Here is a 26960-nt window from a genome sequence, read left to right on the forward strand (position 1 = left end):
TGCTCTGAGTATTAATTTGCAGTGCAAAACCCTAAATCTAACCTGACATTGACTTGACTCTCTTTGAAATTCATATTCATCATAGCAAATAAGTGTTGGCTTTTTTTATGATGCTTTTACTACCCCCCCCAAAAAAAAAGCCCCCAAAAGGAGACAAACTACTCTGCTGGTAATACACTGTATTAAATGCAATGCTTGTGGAGAGATTATATGAAATTCTTTAAATCAACATCTATTTTTCATTTCGCTGTGGTTTTTATTTGTTTACTTTTGTTTGTTTTCCCTGTTCTTAAAGAGCCACCATATTTTACTGCCGAGCCTGAGAGTCGGATTTTGGCCGAAGCGGAGAAGGACGTGGACATCTTATGCCAAGCGATGGGTGAGTGCGCAGAGGTACTCAAGCTTGCATGAGAGAGAAGTGTCTGGTCCTCACTGAAGAAAGCATCTTATATCAACTTCTGATGTTTTGAGGCCTGTACATCATTGCTAACTATCACTGATCTGGTGATTGTAAGGTGGAATTTCCTTCTGCCAGAGGGATGTCCTCTGCCTTTGGGAAGACCGGCAGTCCTTTTGCTCTCGTTTAATTCTGATGTGTGTAATGCAGGCGCATTCACGTTTGTCTGTTGGGCAGGACATCTGCTCCTCCCCTTCTACGAGCTTGACTTCGTAGTTCTTGTTGCTTGACGAGAATTAGTGTCTTGAGGCAGTAAATGAGCTGAGGTAAAAGTACGGTTTTGGAACCCATCATTTGCAATACAAACAGTCAGTAAATTCAGCAGTTTAAACTTCCTTGTTTCTAAAGATTATGGAGCTTTTATGTTGAGTAGAATGTCAGCAGCTGTAATGTTTAAGTGTAGTTAGAGTGCTACCGAAGGACTGTTTCAGGCAGTTTTTAATTGGAAGGTGTTTTAATAACATAAATGCCTTCAAATGTTTGTAATTCCACCTAAAATAAAATGCTTTTTAAGTTTTAGATCCACAGAAATAGAAGCACATGCTATTTTAGCACTCTAAAAAATAGGAGGCATCATAATCTTGTGATTAAAGCAGGTAATTAAGTTAATAAAGTTGGATATTAAGTTTGACTCTGTCAATGGATTTTCACATCATGTTGGCAAGCTACTTAGCCATTTGGTGCCTCGATTTTCTTGATGCTCAGGTTAACAGGCAGTACACATATAAATGCCTTGAGATTCTTAGGTAAAAAGTACACGATCTTGTAAAAAACAAAACAAAAAACAAAACAAACACCCCTCTCTCTCCAACACTGACCATTTATTTGGATGCATTCTTTCTTCAGATCTGGGCCAATTAAAATATTCTTTATTGCATGATTATATTATTTCCCTTATGATTTAAGCATTTTTTGTGCTTTGCATGTAGGAAGGAGTCAACACTAATTTTGTAGAGGGAAGCTTTACAAATCTGTTAATGCAGTTAGCAAGCATGTATAAGGGTGCTCCTGCTGATTTGGAGTTTCGAAAGCCTTTGAGGTCTCTTACCAAAGGCTCTTACAGTAACTAAGCCATCAAGTTATAAGAGACCAGGTCTCATTGTGAATTAATGGCTTTTTAAAGAGAACAAATGCTCAGTTCTCAAAGTAGGGACCTGCTGTCGATGGAGCTCCCCAGGGACTGGAACCTGTGCTGTTCACCATGTGCATAGATGCCTGGGAAGAGAAAGTGGACAGTAAGATGATAACATTTGCTGATTATATAAAAATATTCAAGGTAATCAAAATTAAAATTGGCTGCAGAAGAGTCGCAGAAGGTTCTAATGATTCAAAGTGACTGGGCAATAAACTTGCAGACGAAATTAGTGACAGAGATGAAATTAGCTATTACTATTCAGAAAAGGTACGTCTTCTGGAAACATCAGCTCAGTGCCAACCAGTGGTTCAAAACGTTGAGTACGGGGAAGAAAGGAACAGAAAAGAATCAGCAAATGTCACTGGAGCACTGTGTGAAGCCACGGGGCACCCTCATCTCAAAGACTTTACACGCTTCTAATTGCTCCATTGGAGAAAGGGGTATAGAAAAACTAGAAATGGTGCAGAAAAGTAGGCATAGGATAACTAGAGGTCTAGCATGGCTTCTGAATAATGGGAAATTAAATAGACTGGAACTCTTCATGCAAGAGAGCAATGAAGGGTGGTTACCGTATGGAAAGGTGATTAGGAAGAGATGATTCTCTCTTTTTTACTACAAGAGTAGAGGAGGCACCCAATTACATTTTCAGGTAGGAGATGTACAAAATCAGAAGACAGTTTTCCAAAGAACATATAAGCTGTGGGGGTTGTTGGTACAGGCAGTAGTTAAGATCAGAAATACAAATGGTTTAGAAAAACAAAATTAAATGTATTTGTGGAAGGAAAACCTCATAAGGACTATTAAACCCAGTTGTGTGTGTGCAGCCTGTGGCTCAGGAAGTAGCTAAAGCACAGATTACTGGAGCTGAAAAGATGGAAATAGCATTCTGTCCTTGTTTTGTTCTTACATTTTGTGGCTGAGCATCCAAGACAAGCCAATTTCAAAGGAACGATATATGACTAGATAGACATTTATTCTGGCCACGTACCACCATCTTTATGTTTCAGCATGTGTTATGTCAAACATGCTGGCATTTTCTATTGGAGATGATTTGTCAGGTAGCAGAATTAAACCCAAATATTGTATCATTAGGGAAATTGAATTTAAAAAGCATTCTCAGGTTTTTTGAAAAAGTGTTTCAATTGTACACAGCTGTGTGATCAGTCTCTGGCCTGTCTCTCTATCACTGTGGGAAAACTATCTGCTGTCTCAAATGTTTTTCATTTATTACCAAAAAAAAAAAAAAAAATCCTTGAGAGGTCAGGGAGATAAGAGGGTGATTTCTAACTCTTGCTTCTATTCTGGCTCGTCCTTTGAGCAATTTAGCTCCCGAGGGGATTAATAGGGCACTAATAATCATTCTCAGTAGATGAGGTTTTATTTGAGATATGGGAACCATTACTAGAGCCAAATAATTTATTTCTGCTGAACTCTTTCAGTGCACCTCTGATTTGTTGATGAATGTGGTACGGGAGCATGGAAACTTGTCTCCACATGGATTATGTTGCTGACTATGTATATCACAGGCTTGTAAGGGGCAGGTACTAGCTCTATACAGTACCTAAAAATAGGGGCCTTTTAATCCATTATTATACAAATCTGCACTCAAAAAAGGATGCGAAGGCTGCTACCCCCCTACTCCGAGCTAGGAGCTAGGATAATAGCAGTAGGGGAATGCGAAGCTGCCCTGCACCTTCACCGCAAATAGAACGGCAGACTGCATTTCCCCCAGCCCCATGGAGCTCTGTGCACAAAGCCCATTTGCTCAGGCTTTGTGCACTTTGAATGTGTGAGAGACAGATTAATTTCACAGTATAAGCAGAGATTAACTGTAAATAAAATTGCAGCTTGCACAGACTAGCTTTTTACTTCCTTGTAATGGAGTTGCAGTGTATCAGACTGCACTGTAACCATGCTCTGCCGTATATCTTTCAGCAGTCGCTGATGCTGCCTGCATTTTCAATGGCTTTCCTTTAAATGCTTTTTCTTATTTGCTTATAGAAAGTTTAGAGCTGCAGGCAGTGGTGGTGGTGTCTGGGGAGCGCAGTTAATTGGACTTTAGTTCTACCTGTTTAGACAAGTACCAGGAAGGATGCTTTGGGGACTCCCCAGTAGCCCACTGGGAGCTAGTGAAGACTATAAAAAAACAACAAAAATGACACTGTGAATATTTAGAGTCTTTTATCCAGGTTCTTAAATAAGTTAAAATTGGCAAAGAGTCAAGCATCTGTTTCACAGATGGGGAAACTGAGCCTCAGACTGCATAAATTATTTGCCCAAGGTTACAGAGAAAGCGGCAAAGCCAGGAGCAAAGTCTCAGTTTCCTGGCTTCCAGGCTCCTCTGCAACACTAGATTAATTTGTCAGCCTCTCTTTGAAAAATGAATAGCATTGTATACATGCTGAGAACTAAGCTTATTTTATTTGTTATTGCTAGTCTTTTAGGCCACTCTGCAATCCCTCAAACGATAAGGTAGGAGCGAATACTGCTTGGAAAGATGTAGGCCAGCAGGTCTTTAAAGTCTTTTCTTCTTTTCGTTTTTTTCACCAGAAGGGTTTGGAGAGAAAGAGAAGGAAAATTCCTAGGGGAAAGAGGGAATAGGAGAGGGGTAGAAGAGAAGAAACTAGATTTAAATATTTTTATGGCTAAAGCAATAGCAAAATGAAAATGGAAAATTTGTACAATTTTGAAGACAAATCTCTCTGGGAAGATCACTAAAGCCCAAATGAATGCTACTGACAGGCTCCAGAACGCTTAGATAAGATCCTGTTATTCAGACTCGTAACTTTGAGTAGAGGAAGATATCTGTAACCGAAAACCCGAGAAAAATAGAGATGGTAATATTCACTTTGTCAGCTGCGTTGGCGATAGGAAGGTGCATCTCACAGTGATTATAGGATTAGGAGGTTTGCTAATACTGTTAGCAGAATGGGATTTATGGAATGACACCAGTGTTAAAGGTTTGAAGTACTGAACGCAGGATTTCATTATTTCCAAGGTGCCCATCAAGCCTAATGTGTGGGAGAATGGCGCTGCTATTATTTAAACTTGAAATCGTTTCCAGGCTCCTCTGCATTAAGAGAACTGTTCCATTTTGCATCATCTGTTTCTTCATTACTCAGTGATAATTTGTATTTGCCCGGGAGGATTTTCAAGAGATGAATAACACTCTCACCGAGAATCGTGAACATTGGAATTTACGCTAATTCTGTATATATGGGCTGTTGTATGAAATTTAAATTATGTGCGTTGCAAGCTACTGCACTACGTCTGTTCTGTCAGACAATGCACCCTACATAGCGGGTTTCTTCCTGCGATGATTACCTCCTAGATTATGAGTATATTTTATTTTATCAACAGAATAAAAGCATCAGAGGTGATTGTAGTAAATGATACATGTTTATAAAAATAACAGCAGGAACTGAATGTTGTTTTTCAGTCATTCCTTATATTGTTTGTATGCTCTTTCTAGGAGTTAATATAGCTTTTGTCTGTACACAGGGAACAAGTAAATTGAAAGGAGATATGAACAGAGGTATAATACAATAGTATTTAATTTGGGGACTTTTAAAATAATAATGATGATAATATGGATCATCCTGTAGTGCTTTGCCTCGGAGGACCTTAAGGCATTGCCAGCAATACAGTGAAACTCATTATCTGCCCATGATCAATTCCTCACTTGCATCCCATTCTTAATGCTTCTATGATAGAGTGTTCTTCTCTGTTTGGGCAAATTTCACTCATTGATGAATTAAACTCCACGGTTTCGCTATGGTACAAGTAACTGTTACTCTTACCTTATTACAAAGGAATGTGAAGCACCAAGGCTTTAAGTGGTATATGTAAAAAATAGCTACTGATTATGCAAATACTGTGTTTTGGTCAGCTTGATACCCTTCTGATCCGGTGGTCATCCAATCGCATATCATCTGCTTTACTTCAGACCCCTGCACAGAGCCCCAGCATTTGATCAGGAAAAGTTACGGATTTCTGGGCTGGAAGGACAAAACAGTGTCTGATAGGGGGAGAGAGATAGAAACATTGGTGTATGACTGTTCTATACCCTGAATGACTCCCCAGGAAATGGGAATCCTACACTAATTGTAAATACTAAATGTACAGCCACTTTATCCGAGCTAACTGGGATATGACTACAGCAGAACTGAAATAACTGTGTCAGTATTTGTACAACAGGCACATGAAAGAAATCAGGAATAAATGGGACAATGAGTTGTGTTCAGAATAGGTATAATAGTTTTGTTTCTGTTAATGTCTGCATTTTTCAAAAACAAATTAAGCTTGAGTGAATGGAAATAATAATTTAAAACTATCTCATTGTTTGCAACATGCTGTTTGTACATCAGCTAAAACTAAACCACCAAATTAGGACTGAAATATGGTCATATGAGCCCTTCATTTTTTTTTATGTGTAATTTGCCATTTTATTTTTATTTTGACATCTTAGCTACAGTAGCAGAGAAGAATCTTATTTGGGATGGAACAGTCTTATAGACTTGCAGTATTACCACATTGCTGCTGCTTAAGTAACACGATTCTGGCTTTCAATATGAAATTGCTCTAAATCTTATTTTGTGGTAGCATGAAATATGATTGGGTGAACAAAGTAATTTGATAACGTGTTTTCTCAACATTTCCCCTTTCACTACTGGTTTTATTCCCACATGTTCTACAGTATATTATTGCCATTGATAATGTACGTTGCAGCCTCCATTTATCAAAAGCAGCTTGTAGAAATATAAGTAATTGGTGTGGAAGGATGGGATACCAGTGATATGACCATAATAGCGCTATGTATTTCGATGACACAAAATGCATTGTGCAAAGACTAATAATGAAATTCTTTTGTTATATAGGCATCCCTGTTCCCACCCTGGTCTGGTATAAAGACTCTGTTCCTCTCGGCAAGCTGCAGAACCCTCGCTACAAAGTACTGCTTAGCGGTGGGCTGCGCATTCACGGGCTGCAGCCCGAGGACTCTGGGATCTACCAGTGTTTTGCGAGTAATAAAGCTGGGGAGATGCAAACATACACCTACCTGGATGTAACTAGTGAGTAAGGAGCTACAACAGAGAGTCATGAGTTGCGCTGTCATTTCTGCTCCTTATGTAAAATGACAGGGACCCAAATCAGTTAGATTTCTCCACTGCTCTATGCTTACATCATTCAATTCACATTCTCAAAACCTTGATTTTCATAAAGTGTAGGTGTTCTAGCTGTCACATACCCAAAAATTCCCTGTGTGGCCTGAACACAGTGTACTGAAGCCTGTAGAAAATAATTTCCGTGGCATTAGTGGGTTGGGATGAGCTCTCTTACCTCATTCTACAAAAGGAGAAATATAGTGCAAAAAAAGAAAAGTTAATTGTAAAATAATTTTCTCTATCCTTTATACTTAAATAGTTTAGTTCTACTCTAATGTAATTCTCCTCTGAATATGTGTTACTGCTTCATGATTCTGCATGGTATCATTTTATCTGCATTTTGTCAACATTTTGTAAAGAGAACAAAGAAAATTCAAGTTAAATATCTTTTTTGGCCAAAAAGTCTGATTAAATGGTTTGGCTAATGAAGTACACTCCTCTCTATGGAAGAACTCCAAATACTAATATTGTCTTTTAAAAACAATTATAAATAGGGATACCCATAATACTTAACTCCTTGAGAACATAGCTGATGTTGTCTGTGATGTCTCATCTTCAGGAAGCTGATATTTAACCCAAGGGCAGTTTACCAGTACTGACCTTAGAAAATAGAACAGCCCCAGTTCAATACGTATGTAGGAAACTGCAGCAAAAAATGTAATAAAATGCAGCTGGGGGAAAATAAGAGAGAATGAAACTTGAAAAATGTCTTGGATGAGAATCAGATTCTGAATTTTTTTGGCTGACATTTAAGTTTGAAAGTTAATGCCTTTCTCAAGTTGCTTTTCATCTTAAAGAACTTCGGGTTATGAAGATGAAAGAAAATAGTTTTGTTTATCTAGATTTCTCAGCTTTCCCCCAAACGCTCATTTTGCACTTATCCTTCTTTATCTGTAAGCCATCTTACTTGTACAAGTGCAAGCACTGATGGATTTTTATTTTCCATGTAGGTAATAAATTGAGTTAGATAATTCCTAGGAGATGAATAATGAAAGGTTACAGTCACTGCTGAAAGGTTTTCATGTGTTATTGTCATGTCCTGCTCCATGATCAGCTCTATAAAAGTTGTCCGTGATAATACCTAAGAGATCTTTCTGATAGCTGATCCATTGAGTTTTTAAAATTTTTGATTCTAGACATTAAACCAGCATTTATACAGCCTCCGGTGGATACTACTGTTACCGAGGGGATGACTGCAGTGCTAACCTGTGAAGTTTCAGGGGCTCCAAAACCTGCCATCTCATGGAAGAGAGGTAATCAGCTTTGCGCCATTGTGGAAAAGCTGCAATCCACGTTTTCTTGCCCAGTCTTACTCTGGAGATTCTGTAGATCCATTTGGCATGTATTTCTTGATTTCTTTGGTTTTGTGAGTGGAGGGATTGCTTTGCCATTTGTGATTGTGTGTACCATCCGAGTAGCCTGGCTGGTTTGTGATAGTCTTTTGGAAGAACTAGAATTGCAGTGCTTCATCCTTGCAGTCTGAGTGACAACAGTTGTGCTGGTTTTTTTTCCTTCTGTTTCAGGGAACCAGATCTTAGCCAGCGGCTCAGTGCAGATTCCTCGGTTCATTCTTCTTGAATCAGGAGGGCTCCAGATAACACCCGTTTTCCTTCAAGATGCCGGCAATTACACTTGCTATGCAGTCAACTCTGAAGGAGCTCTGAATGCCTTTGTGATGCTGACAGTGTGGAGTAAGGATAATGCTTTGTTTAAAGTCTATCTTTAATCAAGTATTCATCAATTTTTGCGGTATGCTCAGGAAATTTTCATAAGTAATTATGCTTTTCTAGTTAATAGAGATACTTGTATAATTTAATAGGAATAATGCGTCTATTTTAGGAAACCAGTCAGAATTATCTTTTTGGTTTGTGAAGTTATGCATATAAACTTTCATATTTTGTGAAAGGAACTGCATTTAAATAAATTAGAGCATCTAATCACAATTACAGTTTCACTCAGGTTTTTACCTTGCTGAAGCTTCACTGGCCTGCGTTGTACATCAGCGCTCTTGCAGCTTGCAGATTTGGCTATTTGCGGTTGCCTCTGCCTCCAGGAGTCCGCAGGCAGCGTAGAGCAGCCCGTGCTGTTGCTAAGGCTGTGGTCCCAGCTACTGCGGATGTGATTTTCCTCAAACCTCTGCGTTTCTCTGTGGCCCTGGGCATTGTTGGAAGCCAAAGCAAAGTACAGCAGGCTTCAGCTACTCTCTCATGCTGCAGATTGCCAGGGCACAGGGCGGCCCATGAAATGATTTTGCTCTTCACCGTTTGCCCTTCATCTCTACTTGTTTTTTCTCTGTTAGTGTGGAGAGTCTGATCTATCAGTTTCACCTGTGTTACTCCTAAGTGACACTGCCGTATGGGAGGGATAAAATACAAGTTCCATGTGACTAGTCCAAAGCCAAGGTGTTAAAGTGTAACAGGGTTTTGCTACTAGCAGTAGGAAATAACAATCCTTGAGCTGAGACTAAAAATAATTAAAAATAATGGAGACAATAATGATAATAAATACAGAAGTGTAGAGGCCCTCTCTCTTCTCCTCTGCTTGATGTACAGCCCTGAGACTGATTATGATACTGGTGTATTTTTGACATCTGTTAATCCCCAAACAGTCCAAATTACATCAGTGACATTTTGCCTTTTGAACTTGAGAATATCTGAAAACAATATTGGCAGTAAAAGTGATGTATATGTGTCATATGGCCATCATATTTATGCCATACTGACAAAACAAAGATGTTATATGTATCAGGATATTGCAAACTGTCTGCTATCCAGGTGTGCAAAGGGGATCCACGTTATTAATTCTCAAAGGAATGGTGCTAATATCTTTTAAAGATAGGTCCTGTTCATTGTACGGCCTGGGGGGTGGCCAGGAAGGGAATGTAACCTAATAATATTTGTTTAGCAACATTATGAAGCTAGAAGGCATACACAGGTACATCTGGAATAATGCTAAAAATTAAGCACTGTTAGATACAGCCTATGGCGATATCTCTACATGTTTGCCTTTGAGTTCTCTGATGATTTATTCTTGTGCATGTATGAGATATCTCAGTAGCTACTGGTTATCTCTGTAGGGATTTGGGACTGATTAACATTAGCCACCTATCTCCTGTGCTTGTCCTAGTTGTCTAGCTGCTTCAGCTGATGCTATCTGCTGCCACTCCAGTGTGCTGAGCGTAACAGAGATCTTTCACACTAGGTCTGGTTGCTGTAGTTACAGGCAATTATTGTGTCCTGGGTCTACAGGAGGTGCTTGAATAAAGATGTTTTGCAACATTTGAGTAAACAGCATGTCTGTCTTATATGGAAAATTCACGCTCCCAGCAACTCCTCCTCCTTCGTCCTCTTTCATAGATTTGATGAGATTCTAGGGTGCTGCTTACATTTTCCCTTTTCTGAGCGTTTTCGGGAATATTCTTCTCTTGCCCAGGTTTTGTTTGTTTATTTTGGTTTTCCTCGACTCAAAACAGTACAGCTCGTTTCCTGATTAAATGTATGTTTTTGAGCATTCGCCTAGCATTATAAATATACGCGTGGCTTTATGACTTCAGGGAGCTGCCAAACACCCTTAGCGCAGCGAGAGTTAGTACGGCGTTCACGCTCCTCCCGCCCGGGCCCTCTGCTGCCGTCCCGTCCGTGCCATGCACCCCGCAGCGCCCAGCCTCTTCCCGGCACGACACCGTTCGAGGGAGGGGGGCCTTCGCAGCGAAGGCTGCGAGAGAGATGGCCTGCTTGCTCTGAATGACAAACGTTGGGTTGCCTGCTTGCGCAGGGACTACCCGAGTCAAAATGCTGTAATTTCGCCTGAACTGCGGCTTGCGTGCCTTTCAGATCGGACTGTCATTGTTCACCCTCCCGAGGACAGCACTGTGATCAAAGGAACCACGGCCGCTCTGCGATGCGAAGCAACTCATGATCCTAGAATTTCAATCAGGTTGGTGGTGTCAGTTCTTGTTTGTGCGGTTTTTCTGAGCTTAATTTCATAAGCTGCGTGAATAGCATTAGGCTGAAAAGTTTCAGGACCCCAGGTTTTAACACCAGACCCCTGATACTTGCATTATAAGGTTGCACACTGTATCATTAATCACATAAATCCCATCTTCTATTTCAGCCTTATGTATTATTTACAATGAGCTATGTTCCACTTCATGACTTCAATACAGCCTTCCATGATTTTACTGTCAAGGTTAATACACTATCAATAAAACCAACTTGTCAGAAGCTGATACTTAATGAGAGTAAAAGCCAAAGAGAAGGAATAGCCTTTCAGAAGCGTTTACATTGGGGTGCATGAAAATGATGCAAGAAATGCCCCTGTTCTTGGAAACAGCTCAATAACTGGGGAATATATTCTGCTCTAACAGTGTAAAGGCAAGCAGAATTGGTCTGAAGTATTAACATTTGCGCTAGAGCAGTTAAAGGAAGCTCACCATTTAAAAATAAATTTAACATGAAAATTTATGTAGTCTGAAAGCAACACAAATGAAAGAAGATACAGGGAACAGCTTGGAAGGTGCTAGAATGGTGAACTGCAGAAAGAGCTTAAAAAAAGACAAATACGGGTGTAAAAATACTATCTAAAAATACTTAATTTGGGGACCATGGAATGTATACATCTCTGTGATGTGTTGTTATGAATGTGTTTTAACAGATGAGCGCTAGTAAACCTTGCCACAGCAGTTTAAGATGTTACTGATTATGGCAATCTAAGGTTATTACAACTTTAGCAGACATCAGCCAACACCTCAGTAGTTAACTTCACAGCCTGGTGATTCAGTTTAAACTGCTGATGAAGGCAGACTTACAAACTTGGTCATTTAGGGGTAACTCACTTTTTCCATGTAAAATCCGTAATATTGTTTATAAATTATATTGTATCCTGAATGTAATTACATTTCTCATTCTGATCACTGATATAAAACCAAGATTTGGTGAAAGATGCTGTTCTTGAAAGTAACTGTAGGGGCCTGTTATTTTTAATGTGTGATTGTAGAAACTGGTATCTTATTGTGCAGTTCAAATAAATATATTTTAAAGTTATTGTTAGTATTTACTAACTGAAACATTGTGATACTCAGGTACGTTTGGAAGAAAGACAGCATTGTAATAAATCCATCTAGCAGTTCCAGGATTACAGTAGAGAAAGGTGGAACCCTCCTCATCAGCCAGACCTGGTCAGGTGACATCGGAGACTATACTTGCGAGGTCATTTCTTTTGGAGGAAATGACTCCAGAATGGCTCGACTAGAAGTGATGTGAGTATTCCAACTTAAAGATATGCTGTGTTTTTTTCAGATGCCATTGAATATTTTTCCAGCAGATTCTAGGAGATCCGGGGAGTGTGGATGTTTGGGTTTTTTTAGAAGAAACAAAGCCAGTTTTTATTGCTAATGAAACTGCCTTGAAATATTCTTGCTTTTGCATGCTGCCATGCTGCTTTGATTTCCAAGTATCTGAAGCCAGCTATGCCAGTTGTAGACTGTGCATCTTTATGGATAGCATCTGTGCATGTCCAGCCGGTTGGATGACTGAGCTCAGAGGAGAGTGGTTCATGGGTCTTAGTTACCTGAAGATCAGTAACAAGTGGAGTACTGCAGAAGACTATACTGGAACCTGTCCTGTTTAACATTTTTATCGGTGGTCTGGAGGAGGTGTCAGAGTGCACACTAATCAAGTTTGCAGATGGTACCGAAAGTTGGAGGAACAGTTGATACACTCAAGGGCAGGAGCACCATTCACAGGGATCTAGACAGGCTGGAGATGTGGGTCAACAGGAACCTTATGAAATTCAACAAAGACAAATGCAAAGTTGCATCTGGAATTGAATAATCTTTTGCAATGATATAGGCTGGGAACTGACTGGCTGGGAAGCAGCTCTGCTAGAAAGAGCTGGGAGCTCTTGGTAGGCAGCATGCTGAACATGAGCCAGCTGTGTGCCCTGGCAGTGAAGAAGGCTAACAGCATCCTGGGCTGCATTAACAGGAGCAGAGCCAGTAGATTGAGGGACATAATTCCTCAATACTCATTAGACTGCACCTAGAATACTGGGTCCAGTTTTGGGCCCCCAAATACAAAAAAGACGTTGAAAAACTGCAGCTAGTATAGTGGAGGGCCACCAGGATGGGTAAGGGACTAGAGCACTTGCGCTGTGAGGAAAGGCTGAGGGAAGTGCGCTTGTTCAGTCTGCAGAAATTAAAGCAGGAGAGGTTCAGGCTGGATATCAGGAAACTGTTTTTTTTAACCACAAGGACACTCAAGCATTGGAACAGGTTGCCCACAGAGGTTGGAGACTTCCTGAGGTCCCTTCCAACCTGAATCATCCCATGATGCCATGTCGCTGAACATCCACATAAAGCCCAAGCGCTGGGCTTCAATACCAAGGTTATAGGAAAACATTTTCCTCCTTTTAGTATTGTTTTTCCCTCTGTTGAACACGTATCAGAATAGCTGGTCCCTGGGCAGGCATTGCTTATTCTTACGTTTCCTTCATATGAATTTTTCCAAAGGAAAAAAATATTTGTATGTGTGCCTTTCTTTATTCCTAAGGATCTTAAAAAAAGTCTAAGCGCAGTTCGCTTCTGAAAAAGGATTATAAAAATGGCATTGTGGAGTTCCATGTTTTCTATTTCTGCCACTCCACTGGTGTGAAATACAGTAGCATTTTTATCACTAAAAGCAACAGCTATGGTTTTGGTACGTGTGTGGAGTAGATCAAATGAATGAGAAGGTTATGTTTTATGTAGTCTGGGGTTTGGGGGAGGGGGTTGTTTGTTTTGTTTTGAGCAGTGCTGTATGCTTTAATTTAGCTAAAATTGCATCTGTTTCTGCTGGTCATGCCTGATCTCTCTGAGAAGATGGCAACTTCTGTTGCTGGCAGTATAATGAGTTCACCTCGGAGGTTTGCTATGCAGAGCACTGTTTGATACAGCATTATTCTGACAATGCCAAGGCTAGATCAGATGCCCATTTTGAGAGAGCGGTCATACATTCTCTCTCTAATTAAGCACTCCTCAGCTCTCCTCCTGGAGTGCGTTTTACAGCTGGTTTGAATCCAAGAGCAGAAGACAATTCAGAATATATTGTTTTTGAGTGGAGGACAGAAAATTATGGAATAAAGACTGCAGAGAATGTTATAAGCTGGACTTTGAAGTAAAGCTTCAAATATGTGCTAAATGCTTTTGCAGTCTGACAATTTCTTAATCCAAAACAGCAAAAGGTGCCCTATGCAACCCAGATGAGCACAGCAGGTTTATTTACTTGCAGGTCCCTGTTGACCAGAGAGAAACAGTTTTGTAGTATGTACAACTCATGCTACTAGTTAACGGGGAGAGGCGCATCTTTTGTATGTTCCTGAGGCTGCCTCTCCTTGCATCCCAATTTGCTGCAGTTCTGCTGGCTGGCTCCTAATGCCCGTGCACTGTCACTGGCTCTTAATCCTGTATCTCTGCTCCTTCTGATGTTCTGTGGCTGATGGCCTGTAACCTCTTCTTTCCCCAGAGGAATTAGGGAAACTCTTTTAGAGGACTTCAGTAACTGTTAAGTCACTCAATCATACCTTGAATTGTGACATTTCAAAGTAGTACAGGTACTGCAAGAATGCCAAAAACGTTGCCTTCCCTTGCAGCTTTCATCGTTATCATTTGGCTCAGCAGCACCAAATCAGTGAGAAATACATGATACAAGAAGAGAAGTGAAATAGAGAAGAAAATATGTGGAAAGGAAATGTTTGAAGTAAAGCTTAAATTAAATTCTAGCTCGTGTACGAAAGACAGATCTATAAGCTTCCCTATTCTCCCGGATAATTCTCTTGTGCAGAACATTAACAAACAGGGCATGTACATTCCCGTCTATGAGCACTTACACTTCAGTGCCTTGAGTAGCACTAATGTCAGACAAATGTTCAAAGGAGGCCTCTCAGCCAATTACAGACTAGAGCAGTCTACCAACAGATAATATCGTAGCCTACCTAGCTTCATCCGACAACTCTAATTGTCTTACCACCTCTTTTCCCCCAGGAACCAGCATATCCCTTCTCTATCTCCGGGCATGTAAAGAGAGATTTCCAAAGGCGCAAATAACAGTGTTACTCATTTCCATTGAAAGGCATTCAATTCAAAACCATTGACCTTCAGGGTGCCCTTCAGTTATTTAATCTGAGTGGTTTGGTTTTCCAATCTGTGAAAAGAGGGAAACAAAACTTTTTCTTCCTTTGTCTTCCCTTGTTAGAAGACAGGCTTGTGGAGAAGATACTGTTTCTTGCTAGAGGAAAATATGGTGCTAGCAGAATGGGGCTCTACTGTGGTACACCTCGTTGGTGCAAACAGAGTGGATCGTCTTCCCTGGCATGTCTGTGAAAGAAGTAAAATATATGAAAAGAAAAGCCAGAAAACTAATGAAGAACTTGCTAAAGTGCAGCCAAAGGTTACCTTACTCATCAATTCTGCACTGATGGGACTTGGGCACAGAAACTAATTGCTGGTCAAGATACTCTATTCATTCATTTGTCTTCCCTGTAAATGTGTTTATTCTTCATATACGTCACTTCATTTGATTTGCACAAGGTAAAACCAGTGCTGTTTGCCAGTGATGTTTCTCTCCTGCAAGAAATAGATTTAAACTTTGTACTTATTTATTTGTGTTTCTAGCAGAGCTTCTCAACTGCAAACACAGAAACATTTGCAGGTCTTTTGGTGATGAGCTTGTGCTTCTCTTGCATCCCTCCAAGTCATAAGATTTGATCCTGAAAATAATTGTATGTAATGAAACATCCCAGCTTCATTTAGCTTACTTTTATAGTCCTGTAAATACCATAAAGAATGAAGTACACGCAGAGAAAGAAATGCTTGTTCCTAAAGCTCAATAAGCTCAGAGTTACCACAGTGTATCACTCTCCTGACAGGAAACTCTGCTGATTCCAACTCAAAGTATCCTGAGGGTTCTCAGTATATATAAAAGATGCAGAATTGCAGCTATCTGTGCCGGCTGCTCAATATCTGCCTGCGTGCAGTCCATTCTAAGGAATCTCTTTGTTGTTTGAATGTGGCTGAAAAGTATGGTAACGCTGCGTTGTTGGGAAATCAGAGCCCCATACAAGCATCGGTTGTGTCACAACATGGTAAAATCTTCTAGACTCCTTCTCTATACAAAAATGCGGGTAGGATAATGTAATACACAAATAGACAATTTATTCCTGGCAGCAAGTTCATTTTCTTTCAGTTCTCTTTCACCAGAGAGAGAACTGCTATTTTTCCGCCTCTTCTTCAAAAGCAGGAGAGGTGAGCTAACCACTTGCAACGAAACCCAGCAGCTTGCCAAGAAGCAACAGCGCTGCCTTTGTCAATCACTTATACAGAACGCCTGATAACGTTTTTACTTGAGGTATTTGTAATTGCTACTGCTTCTGATTTCTTTCAAATTTGCGTCCTAATCAAGTAGCTTGATTACTAAAAGTAAAATCAATAAGAGCAATACAGACTAATAAATCGAAATGACATCTCGTTACGAACTTACATTCATACGCATCCCCTATGCCTCGGTTCTGATAGTCCATCTCTTTTCCCTTTTGCGGGGAGTAAAAAAAGGAAGGACGTCAGCCTTGAAAGTATGTGATTCCTTCCTCACTAAAAAGAAAGGTTGTAGTTATTTTTCCAAGCTCTCTGTTGGGATATTGGGAACCAAAGCATAAGGTTCCCTTCTAGTCTAAATGCACTTGACGTTCCAGAAGGAATCAACCAGATTAGCAATTGTGTCTGCTCGTCATCAAATGTATATCAAAAAAAAAGGGGGTTTTAGCAAAGAGAAAGCATAAAATTCAAAAGTCTTTCTCTGTAGATGTCCTCTGTACATCTGAGCTTGTGTTGACTGCCAAAATGAAATGGGAAATAAATCTGTGTGCTCATTTGGCAAATGCTTAATTTCTAAGTTCCACCTTGTTGTAGATCTGCAAGAGACAAAAAGCCTCACTACTACTGGATGCACTGCAAGAATCATTCCTGTGTTAAAAAATTGGAGAGGGCTCTTTTATAAGAGAAACTGGAAAGTCTTGAGCAATAGATGACCTGTTTCTTAATTTAAAACATTATAAACTTTTATGACCAAAGCCATCAGGGCTGAGTGATTTGTTAGACTTCTTGCCTCAACTTCTTAGCAAGTTATCAGGTCTAGCAGAAGAACCACCTGCTTCGGAGAAAACCCTGCATGTATGGCGGGTCTGATTTAGGAAATCGTTTTTGAGGTAGGAGCAGAGCCTTTTTATAAACTGACAGGAAGACTTGTTTAATCTCCCTTGCCTTTTTAGTAATCCCCTCTTCAGTCACAGTCTCTCTGATTACCTGCTGTTGGACCATTTTTCTCAGAAATCTCTCCAAACCATGTCCGGTTTATTTCCCTTAGCAAATAGTCTGCTTTTAGCTAATTTTATAAAACACTGTATGCGTTTACGGAGTAAATTTTTCAGGTACGCTCTGGCAGTGATGAGCTGACTCAAAACATTAGGGTTTCTGTTTTGAACATGTATCATCTGTAACTAGCTAATATTTCTCTCCTGGATTGTCACAGTGGCTTCATGTTCTGTTCTTGCAAATCCTCTGTTTTAATTGCTTTGTCAAGGTCCCCTCAGGTCACCTTGGTGGCTATGTCATTAACCCTGGATTTATCTATCAGTTACAGATTTAGAAGTGTCCATATAATATTTTTTGCTATCGTACAAGGGAAGTTCTGGAAAAATTGGCTCCATGTAACCCTTTAGCATGAGAGGAGTGATGCCTAAGATATCCTGTATTCAAAAAGGTTGATATTTTTCCTGTTTGGGGCTTCAGCAACTACAAAAAGAGATGATAATGCTAGAATTAAACAGCTGGTGTCCGATCAAGGACAGTTACGTGCTGTGTGTGTTGTTTTCCTGAGCCTTGTTCGCTTCCGTGGTGTATCAGAAGTTGAGCAGTGCTAGTCTGAGGTTCTTCTCAGCCTGAGGAAGGCTTTGATTTACCGTTGCATGCAATGCCTTCTCGGATGTTAGGAGCAAGAAAAAGTAATTTTCTTAAAGAAAAAAGAAGCAATAACCTCTTTTGGGAACACGAATATTCATGATGGTGGTACAGGTCTCATTTATCATCCCTTCTACGCAGTGCGTGGTAGCGAATGGGAAGGGAACAAAGTGTAAGTGCTTGCTAAAGTAGGAGTTACTATTTATTAATCTCTGCTTTTGCTTACTACAAGGAGAGCAGTACACTTCTGTGCTGAAATTTCTTTGTACTTTTAAATATTCATTTCTGACCAGGTGTGTTTCTTAGGCACTTGTTATATCTGCCTTGAGGGATTTAAATCTGTAAGCACCATCTGTTGCTGTTTGGGGTGGATACATATGGGTAGAAAATATGATATTCGGGGAGATAGGTGTGCTCCAAGGCTGCTGCATCTCGTGCCTTTCCAGCTCCAAAGTGCCCATTCCTTCATGCTGCTGCCTAATTACCATTTGGTGCAAATCTAACAGAATAATCAGCTAAAACCAGATCCTAAGCAAAAAGCGCATTTATAACTCTGTGTGTACTTGAGTGAAGAGGGAAACATCCGCTCTCCTCCAAAAAATCTTTCAGTACTTGTGCCCTGAGAAAAAGAGACCAAACTGCAAGTTCTTTTAGTCCCATAGCTTCTGTCCTCAAATAAACTGTTAATCCAGCCCTTCTAAATGTATGAGAAAACAAGATTACATGGTAAATATACGCCCTGAAAATATCCTGCATAAATTCCAGTGGTGTTTATTCAGCTCACAGAAGGAGTTACCTGGGGATGTTTGCCGTGAGCTCCCCAACAGTCATCCCTTGTACACTGCTCCCTGCGCGAGCATCGGCTGCTGGAAGCCGCAACCCATCTCCGGATGGTCCCTGCAGGGTGTAGCAAGGAACGACGAAGGGTCTGGGACTCCTGGGAGCCGGGTCCCAGCATGACACTTTGCTCTCTTCCCTTCAGTATTTCCTTTGCCAGCTTAATCGCAGATACTCTTTTCCACCCAGCCAGCTCAGGATGTAGTGATAAATTGTAGCAGAGGTTTAATGTTTATTATAATTTAATGTTTCATTCAAAATTAAGTAACATGCTTTCATAGTCCCTTGGTAAACGGCCATATTTTAAACCCCAAGTCCATACTTTTCAAATGACAGGCTTACTCTTCCATTTTGTCTTGCAGTCCAGCCACTTTCCAAATCTGTTTCCAGGTCCCTCTCTTCCCTAAACTTAACCCCACACACGGTAGTTAAAACCCCCAGAGAACTTATGAAAGCAGTAATTTGCAGTGGTACAGAAGCAGGTTTTTGTAGAAATAAATAATTCAATTTATTTGTCCAAAATTTTGCAGCGCTCTCTTCTAAATCTGCTTCCTTTGGGCTCCATATCTACTCTTTCCAATGCCCCCTGTTTCCTCTAGCCCCCAAGTGACCATGTCTTAGTATCAAAAGCCTGGTGCTTGGTTTCTGCAGGCATTCTGTACATGAGCCTGTGTCAGCCTAAACTCCGTATAATCAATGGAGAGAGCAAGGCATCCTTAGAGAGTGACTTAATGAAGTTAATATCCGAATCACGCCTGGAGGTGTCCTTCCATGTTTACTGCAGAAGGCACCCAGGGTGACTGTGCTTCTGACTTCGTTAGGCATTTAAAGTCAGATGAGATGAGAAGAGACTCTGAGCTCAGGTTTAACCTTAGGAAGCGTTAACCCTTCTAGTCTAGGTAGAGGTGGGCAAGTGATAGCCCTCCAGTTACGATTTCTCATTATCTGTGTATTTTCCTTGCCGTTCCTGTTTGACTCTTCTAGCAACCTCCTTTGAACTGACTCCGCAGCAAGTAACCGTTATAAAGATGTAAACAAGGACATTCACAGTTTTGACTGGAAAAACAATAAAGCTATCATCTGGTTCTCTGTGCATTCCCCTGTCTTCCAGAAGAAATCTGAATCCAGAACGTACGGTTCTGACCTAAAGGCAGGGTCTGTGCTCGCTTTTGTGAGTGGCTAAGAAGTTGTGGGTTTTTAGCAACTAAGCATTCAGGAACATGACGCATCGCAGCAAGCAATTAGTACATTTTTAAATTAAGGTTGGCAAGTACCTTTGTGGCTTTGTGCTCTGGCCAGTGTAGATTAGCAGGAGGGTATGTTGAGGTGAGGAAGGTTTACTGCTGAGCTTTCCTGGGGAGAAGCAGTAGATCAAATGGGAGAAAAGCGGTCCTCCTTGCTTTTCCTTCGTTGTCAGAGATCCTTGTCCTCCTTGAGAGGGAAGAATTAGAAACCAGCTTTGATTATAATGGCTAGAGGGCTCTTATCACTTAGTACAGATCAGCATTTAAGGAATGTAGCAGAATTTAGTTTCCTCACTGCACCATGCAGCCTCTATGACTTTCAGACAATGAGTCCAAATGAATGCATTTATTTTGAGAAATTACATGTTCTAATTGAGCTGCTGTTTTATTTTTATTTTTAATGTTTCATTTAGTATTTCCATGGGGTTTCTGCAGGCATTTTCACTGCATTTTATGGTTGGGTGCTTCCAAAAAAAAATCCCTATTATATGAAGGGAAGATTCTACCCATGACAGCATAAGCCTCCATCCACAAGTAAATCAAGCTGTTCTGTAGCCTAAGAATACATATGGTAATTTTGATTAGTAACTCTATAGGGCTAGTGTTAATGTCTTCTGCTTTCCTGAGTATGAAAAATTCCGTATTAAATCATACCTCTCATATGTTTTACTGTTTATGCATAGAACTGCTGTTCCATTGCTAGGACGTCATTGTAAGGGGGGGGGGGAGCAAGAAGAGAAATGTGTTGATCAACTTGTCTCAATTAAAAAATAATAGGAAAATTGGCTTTTTTCCACATTTAGTAACAGTTCCATTAGCTGTTCTAAGCATCAGCCATGGGACTTTCAGCATAATTTATTTTTTTTCCAAACAGTACAAAATTGTGAATAATTCAGAGATATCTTTCATTTATATAATTGTGCAATAGCTGCTGGTAGTTTTATATCCATCATAATGCAAGGCTGATGCCATGTGCAAATCTAACTGCCTGTAAGATTATAGCTGAATGAAAAGTAGATTGATTTTCTGTGCTGTTTTTTTTCTCCCTTTCTCAATAGTGAACTGCCTCATTCCCCTCAGAATCTTCTGGCCGCTCTGAATTCCTCGTACAGCCGCAGCGTGGTGCTTTCCTGGGTGCGGCCCTTTGACGGAAACAGCCCTGTTCTCTACTACATGGTAGAGCTATCTGAGAACAGTGAGTAAAGTCCAATACGTTTCAACCTCATGTTTTCCTTAATTATTCAGCCTTCTTTCAGATTTAGCTTTTACCAGAGCTACCAAAAAAAAATTCCTATTATTTCCTTGTTGAGAGACAGTGTGCAGGAATGGGAAGTCATGAGTTTTACATTCAACTATTATCATGCTGAAAGAGTTAAATAACAGAAGGAGGCCTGAGATGGTGAATTTGTTAGCCAGGAAAGCCTTGTTCTTCCCCCAACTTTGCTAGCCTGACTTCAAGCACATCAGTTCATCTCTCTGTGCTTCTAAACGTCATCTGCAACATGGCAGCAGCTGTATTTTATTTCTTCCCGTTGTTGTCTTTTCCTCTGGGTTCATAGATCTCCTAATACAGTTAGAGCCTCAATTTCAGCTGAAGAGTACATAATAATATGTATGATAATGCAAGGAGTTGATGGTCTGTCTGAGGAACAAACCTCTGATCTGTTATCAGGTAACAGCTCTAATAACAGGACCTACTGTCATACATGTATGTGGATTCATATATTCTCTTCACTTTCCCTATGCTGTTATTTTACATCTTTCTTTTAAGTAGATGGTTGAGGATGCTTAACTGTGAGATACAGAAGGATCTGGGTTCATAGATTACAAACCTGGTCATTGTAAATTGCCACTTCTCGCAGTTTCCTCTTCCGTGGGGCTGGTCCTTTATGGCTCTCTTGTTTGCAAGGTTATTCAGGGACGCTGCTAATGCCTCTTTAGGAATTGAGTGAAAGATGAGGTTGTATGGAAATCAGTCACCTTGGCAATACTTTCTAATCTCTATCACCCTAAGAGCTGGAAATCCAAGCCTAGCAATTGATTTTAGATGGAAAAATTAAGAGCATCACTTTTTCTGACGTGTGGAAATTAGCCACTGCATAACTAAACGTGAAACAGTGCTGATTTCTGATTACCTAGAGAATAGCGTTTGTGTTGCAAGGTGGAGAGCTTGAGTTCAGAGCCCACACAAGCCTTTTGCTTTGCAGGCTGGAGTGCATAACTTTTCAGATATGGATGTCCCAGAACTGATGATCGTGACAGCTGTTGAGCCAAGTGCAGTTTTCTAATCCTAGCAGAGCTCTGAAGTCCTGCCCAGGGCTGCTGTCCTTATAACAGCTCTCTAGAGCAAAGAGTCCTGATATTTGTGTAACAGAGTAACTTTGAGAAATTCAGTGTTCTGTGCCACACTGGATCCAACTGCTTGCACCCGTTCTCTACCTTTTCCTTACCACCTTCTCCTTTCTTCTCTCTCCCCCTCTGCTTCCCTTCCTATTGACTCCAGTCAAGTAACTGCCTTTTTGCTTTTCTTTTCCTTCCTGTTCTGTCACCCAAGGTTGTTACCTTTGTGCTTCCGTTTCTCCCAGTAGCTTTGACGAAGACAAGCTAATAAACTCCCAGTCTGGGAACATGATGCAAAGATACTAGAGCAGTATTTACATGGAGACAGCGCAGAGCTGGCAGAACATATGCCCTTGGGTCCTGCGCTGGGCTGCGTTAATTGGGAAGTGTCCCTAGGAAAGGAGGCAGCTCGTTCAGGGCAAGGTGAAGTTTGAAAGGTTTTTAAGTGTCTTTCAAGCAAGGATGCTTTGCGCTTGTTCTAGTATGGGAATGGGGTAAATGTGCCATCAGTTGGAAAATGCTATAATTCATTTGCTGAAATTTGCAGAAGGCTCTGCAAAAATCAGCAAAAGTTCTACAGAAATTATGCAGAGTGTCCCTCAGAACTCCGCAGGATCCTGTGAACTCTCACTCACTCTGTGATAGATCCAATAATTTTGGCTGATGGCATTGCAATCTGCCACTGAGAGAGTCTCATTATCACAAATCATAGGTGTATGTACTTCAGCAAGCTTGCAGCTGCAAAAACCAAACACAAACCAGACTTTCTGTGAACTGAGCATCTTAACTCCCAGAAATATTCTAGATCTTGCTGTCCTTGGAATTTTCATTTTTATTTTACTTACTTTGCTTTTATATTTAGTCTCTAAATGGTCACTCACAGAAATAGCACAGGGAGGAATCTGAACCCTTGAATACTCCACAAGTTACTGTTCTCTTATATTTCATGTACTATTGCACAGCTTTACAGATGTCAGCAGAATAGTGGAACAATGTCAACAGTGACTTTGGTTTGCACAGATGACTTTAATGTCTGGATAGTGTCACTGTCTCATTTTTATTTGCTTGGAGTGTATTGTTTTTGAGAGCTATTTGGAGCTCAGTGGTGTGTGGTTTATACTTAGTTTCTACAGACCTCCTACTCCTATGGCAAGCAGCATCCTTCCTTCCCCCCACGCCACCCCCTCTTTCAGTGATGCTCTTGAATGAGGCTGACATGATCTATGGTGGTGTAGTTTTGTCTGATGTGACTGTGCAGAATCTCTTTCTGGTTTGCAAAGAAAACTTTCATTCAGATTTTCTGCCGGTCCTGGTTTTGCTGCAGAAGGAACAGCTCTCAAGGATTCTGCATATGCCGCCTATAAGCTCATTTGCTTGTGTTTGTAGCTCTTTCGCTGTTGGCAGCAGTGCAGTCTGCTTAACATCCTAATTCGAGTTTGCTTTTATATATATGTAAAAGTTAGGGAGGGGCATCAGAATTACAGATTATTTTTCAGTTAGCAAGGCTGCGCAGAAAACTTGGTTCTATGGAGTTTTAATAGGTGGGTTTTGTTTTGCAGTTACAGGTGCCAAAATGTAGCATAGTTTTATTCATTTTTTGGTTGCTTTGCTTTGAATAATTTTCTCATAGCTTTAGCATCCATTGTGCATTTTGAAGCAGGTACCATAAATGAATACATAATAACAGTATCTGTTACACAGAACTAACTGAAGAAGGTTCAAAATAATGAGTATAAATTTCAAGGGACTAATTACTAGCTACATTAAAGAGAGGCGTGTCACACCACCTGGCATGGATTAAAACTCCTTTTCATTAATATCAATTCAGTAAAAAGATGTAAAAACCTCATTTCAATTAGCGAAAAAAAACAGTGGCAGATCGCACACATAAACTGCTGGAAATATAAATGACTCTAGTCACCAAGTCATCTAATCTTTAAAATGAGTATATTTGGCACAATGGAATAATTCTCAAATCATAAGTATTCAAAATAGACTGTGTCTGTGGGTGATTTGAGACATATGGCCTCAAACATTTGGGGGCAAGTTTATAATCTAATTTGAAAAACACAGTTCCAGGGAAGCACAGTCATTAAGTATTCCTACCCACACAGAGCCGGGAAAGTGAACCTTCATATGGAGTAGGATTTTCCAACAAGTAGTAGCATACATTACTGTCATTTGCACTAACATAATTTTTGGATGTTTCACAACTTGTTAAACCACAATTGTGGCGTACCTAGGAATTCTGGAGAAGCATCTTCATGGAGTTAGGAGATATGTTTATTTTATTCCTAGGAGGTTTAAATTTCTGGTATTAATCAAATGTTATTCTGACTAGTCTTTTATCTGAACAAATTAATTAATATTTAAAGAGGTACTTTCCGCTGGGTACAGTTAAGATAAAAGCCCATTTTTGTTTTATTGTATTCCTGAGTATCTGCTTTGTGATGTAATGATGGAACTCAGATTCATCACGTTATTGCCCGTGAGGAGATAATTAAAGCTCCTGTGAAAAGCATCTGTACACGTTTAACTCATGAATTGTCTTCCTGAATTTGGTAGGATTATTCAAGTGATAAAAATTGAACACATCAATCTTTGTAAAAAATCAACGCAAAACTACGTTATTTGTTACAACTGTGTCTCAGGTCTATATATGGTAGTGTTAAAAGATACTTTTCCTCAGGCCAATGGTAGACATTGTTGAAGTCTCCCCAAAGGAAGGATGAGCCAATTTGTTTTTATCTGAACTTTTTGTAGTATCATATTGTCAAGAACATCTGAGAGATTAATTCGGCAAATTGCAGAAGTATGGCAAATTCCAATAGTACTGTCTGTACAAAACCCCCTGGAGAAGGAAGGAGATGGAAATGTATTCCATTAGCTACAAAAATCATGTTTCTGCTGTAGATCTCATCTGCGGTGTCAAATCAGAATTGGTTCTTGAGGAGCCTGCAATTAATACAAGAATTTCAGGGTAGATAGGGAACTGTAGAAAAAAAGTCCCTTTGTGAATAACCTGTATTATCAAGCTTATCACAAGTACATCCAAAAATTCTTGATAGACCAGAAATAATTTCTAAACCCCTCAAAATCAAACAGTAAACTACAGAGTAGCCTGTGAGATTCTTAGTTTCAAATAAATTAACTTGGAGAGGCAATCAGGGTTAATTCCACATGCCCAATGTCCTTAAGAAGATCGACAACTAAGCATGGAAGTTTTTCAGAAAGTGGCAATTACAGTGGAAGAATGAGCAAGCAAAGCCCAGAGTACATTCTGGGCAGCTTACGTTAAATGAAGGATTAGCACAGTCGGTTCAATATAACGGAGGTTTATTTAATAGTTTGACCTGGCAAGTCTTTTTTCACCGTGGAACTTCCGCGGGCTTCCTGGGGCAGGAGAGCAACAGTAATCCCTGAAGGAGAAGAGAAGGGAGTGTTGAAAATTTTATGGAATGTTTCTGATGTCAGAATTGCTTTCCTACACGGTGAAACAAGCTTCTGTACAATTCTGGGTTTTGTTATGCATTTAAGATGGAAGAACAGGCTTTCAAAATGTTTCGTTTATTGATTGTCAGAAGAAACTTGACATTTAAATTTTAAAGATGCTCTGCAAACTCACTGCATCCACTGCTCCATGAGCAAGCAAATCCTGCCCGAATACTTTCCTTTACAAATCAGAGTGCCCAGGAGATGAATAGGGTTCGTTTATATTAGTTTTCAGTTTAATCTCTCTTCCTGCCAGATCTTTTATCTTCCACCAGGAGAGGAAAAAGAATAAATAAAGTATTCTACAGATGCAGCATATAAACAGAGCAAAGCCCCAAGGTGCTGAAGAGATTAATAGGCCCCGTTGTTGAATCAAACCACTCACTACATTGAGCTGCTGGGGTTAAGCACACTCAGGTGGTGTTTACGCTGGCCATAAACAAATGAGACTGATTTGCCCTAGGGAATGGACCCCTACCCATCAGCTGGGCTGGGGGGGTGTTTGGCTCTCCTGGGGCTGCCTGCTCTCCCATTTTCCATCAGGAATCTGCTTTAGGCAACTTAGTAAGTCAGCCATACCTTAGCTTCGGCTTTCCATGGTTTGTTTTCATTCACTCTGTGTGTAACAAGGTGAACGGTTGTTTGGAAAGTCTCAAGAGGAGCTTGATAAACTTCAGAGGGAATTAGGGTGCAAAAAACTCCTGGCCAGTGCTTTCCTAGTTAGCGCAGGTGTGCTTCCTCCGAGCGCCTGCTAAAAGAAGCTCAATATTCTGTTAAGATAAATTGCCATCAAGATCTTGCAGCTGAAGTGACTGTTGGTAAATCGTCAACAACTGGTGCTGATGGAAGTTGACTGCTGTGCAAATGTCCCTCTCCAGCGCTCCCATTTTGCTGTGTCAGTTTTCCTGTTTAAAAAGAAAGCTTTGTTCTCAGAAGGCTATTACTGGAATAAATATATTTTGAATAATTAAAAGATGCCGCGTTTATAGCCCAACTGGCATCACACCCCAGAGGACTTAGACTTGCTAAGGAATCTGCCAGAAAAGCACTAAATTAGTGGTTTATATCTTGGTGTGAAGTTTAGCAGCCTTCCACATTTGGGACATCTCATCTTCATTTTCAGGCAGACGTCTAGGTGACCTGCCAGGAACTGCAATGCACTTCTGATGAGCAACATGCACAGATACGTTGCCAAAATCTACAGCTAGCTCCTCGGTAATTTCCAGAAGTGTTTATAATTTTGAGCAGGGAGCATGAAAACAGCTGGTATTATTTAAAAGCTGAACAAATCTTTAAATTGGCT

The 26960-nt window shown here is 40.3% G+C and overlaps 1 protein-coding gene across 1 annotated transcript in view; it reads left to right on the forward strand.

The window, feature by feature from the left end:
* The window catches only part of SDK1 (sidekick cell adhesion molecule 1), a 432196-nt gene that overhangs the window by 279968 nt on the left and 125268 nt on the right, over window positions 1-26960 (forward strand). Inside the window, exons 8-14 of the mRNA XM_067306719.1 lie at window positions 296-379; window positions 6470-6664; window positions 7894-8010; window positions 8281-8448; window positions 10591-10693; window positions 11838-12014; window positions 20884-21020. Coding sequence (XP_067162820.1) covers window positions 296-379; window positions 6470-6664; window positions 7894-8010; window positions 8281-8448; window positions 10591-10693; window positions 11838-12014; window positions 20884-21020 — 981 coding nt within the window. The remainder of the gene's footprint in view (window positions 1-295; window positions 380-6469; window positions 6665-7893; window positions 8011-8280; window positions 8449-10590; window positions 10694-11837; window positions 12015-20883; window positions 21021-26960) is intronic.

Source organism: Apteryx mantelli, chromosome 16 (assembly GCF_036417845.1).
Source record: "Apteryx mantelli isolate bAptMan1 chromosome 16, bAptMan1.hap1, whole genome shotgun sequence".
Lineage (NCBI taxonomy): Eukaryota > Metazoa > Chordata > Aves > Apterygiformes > Apterygidae > Apteryx > Apteryx mantelli.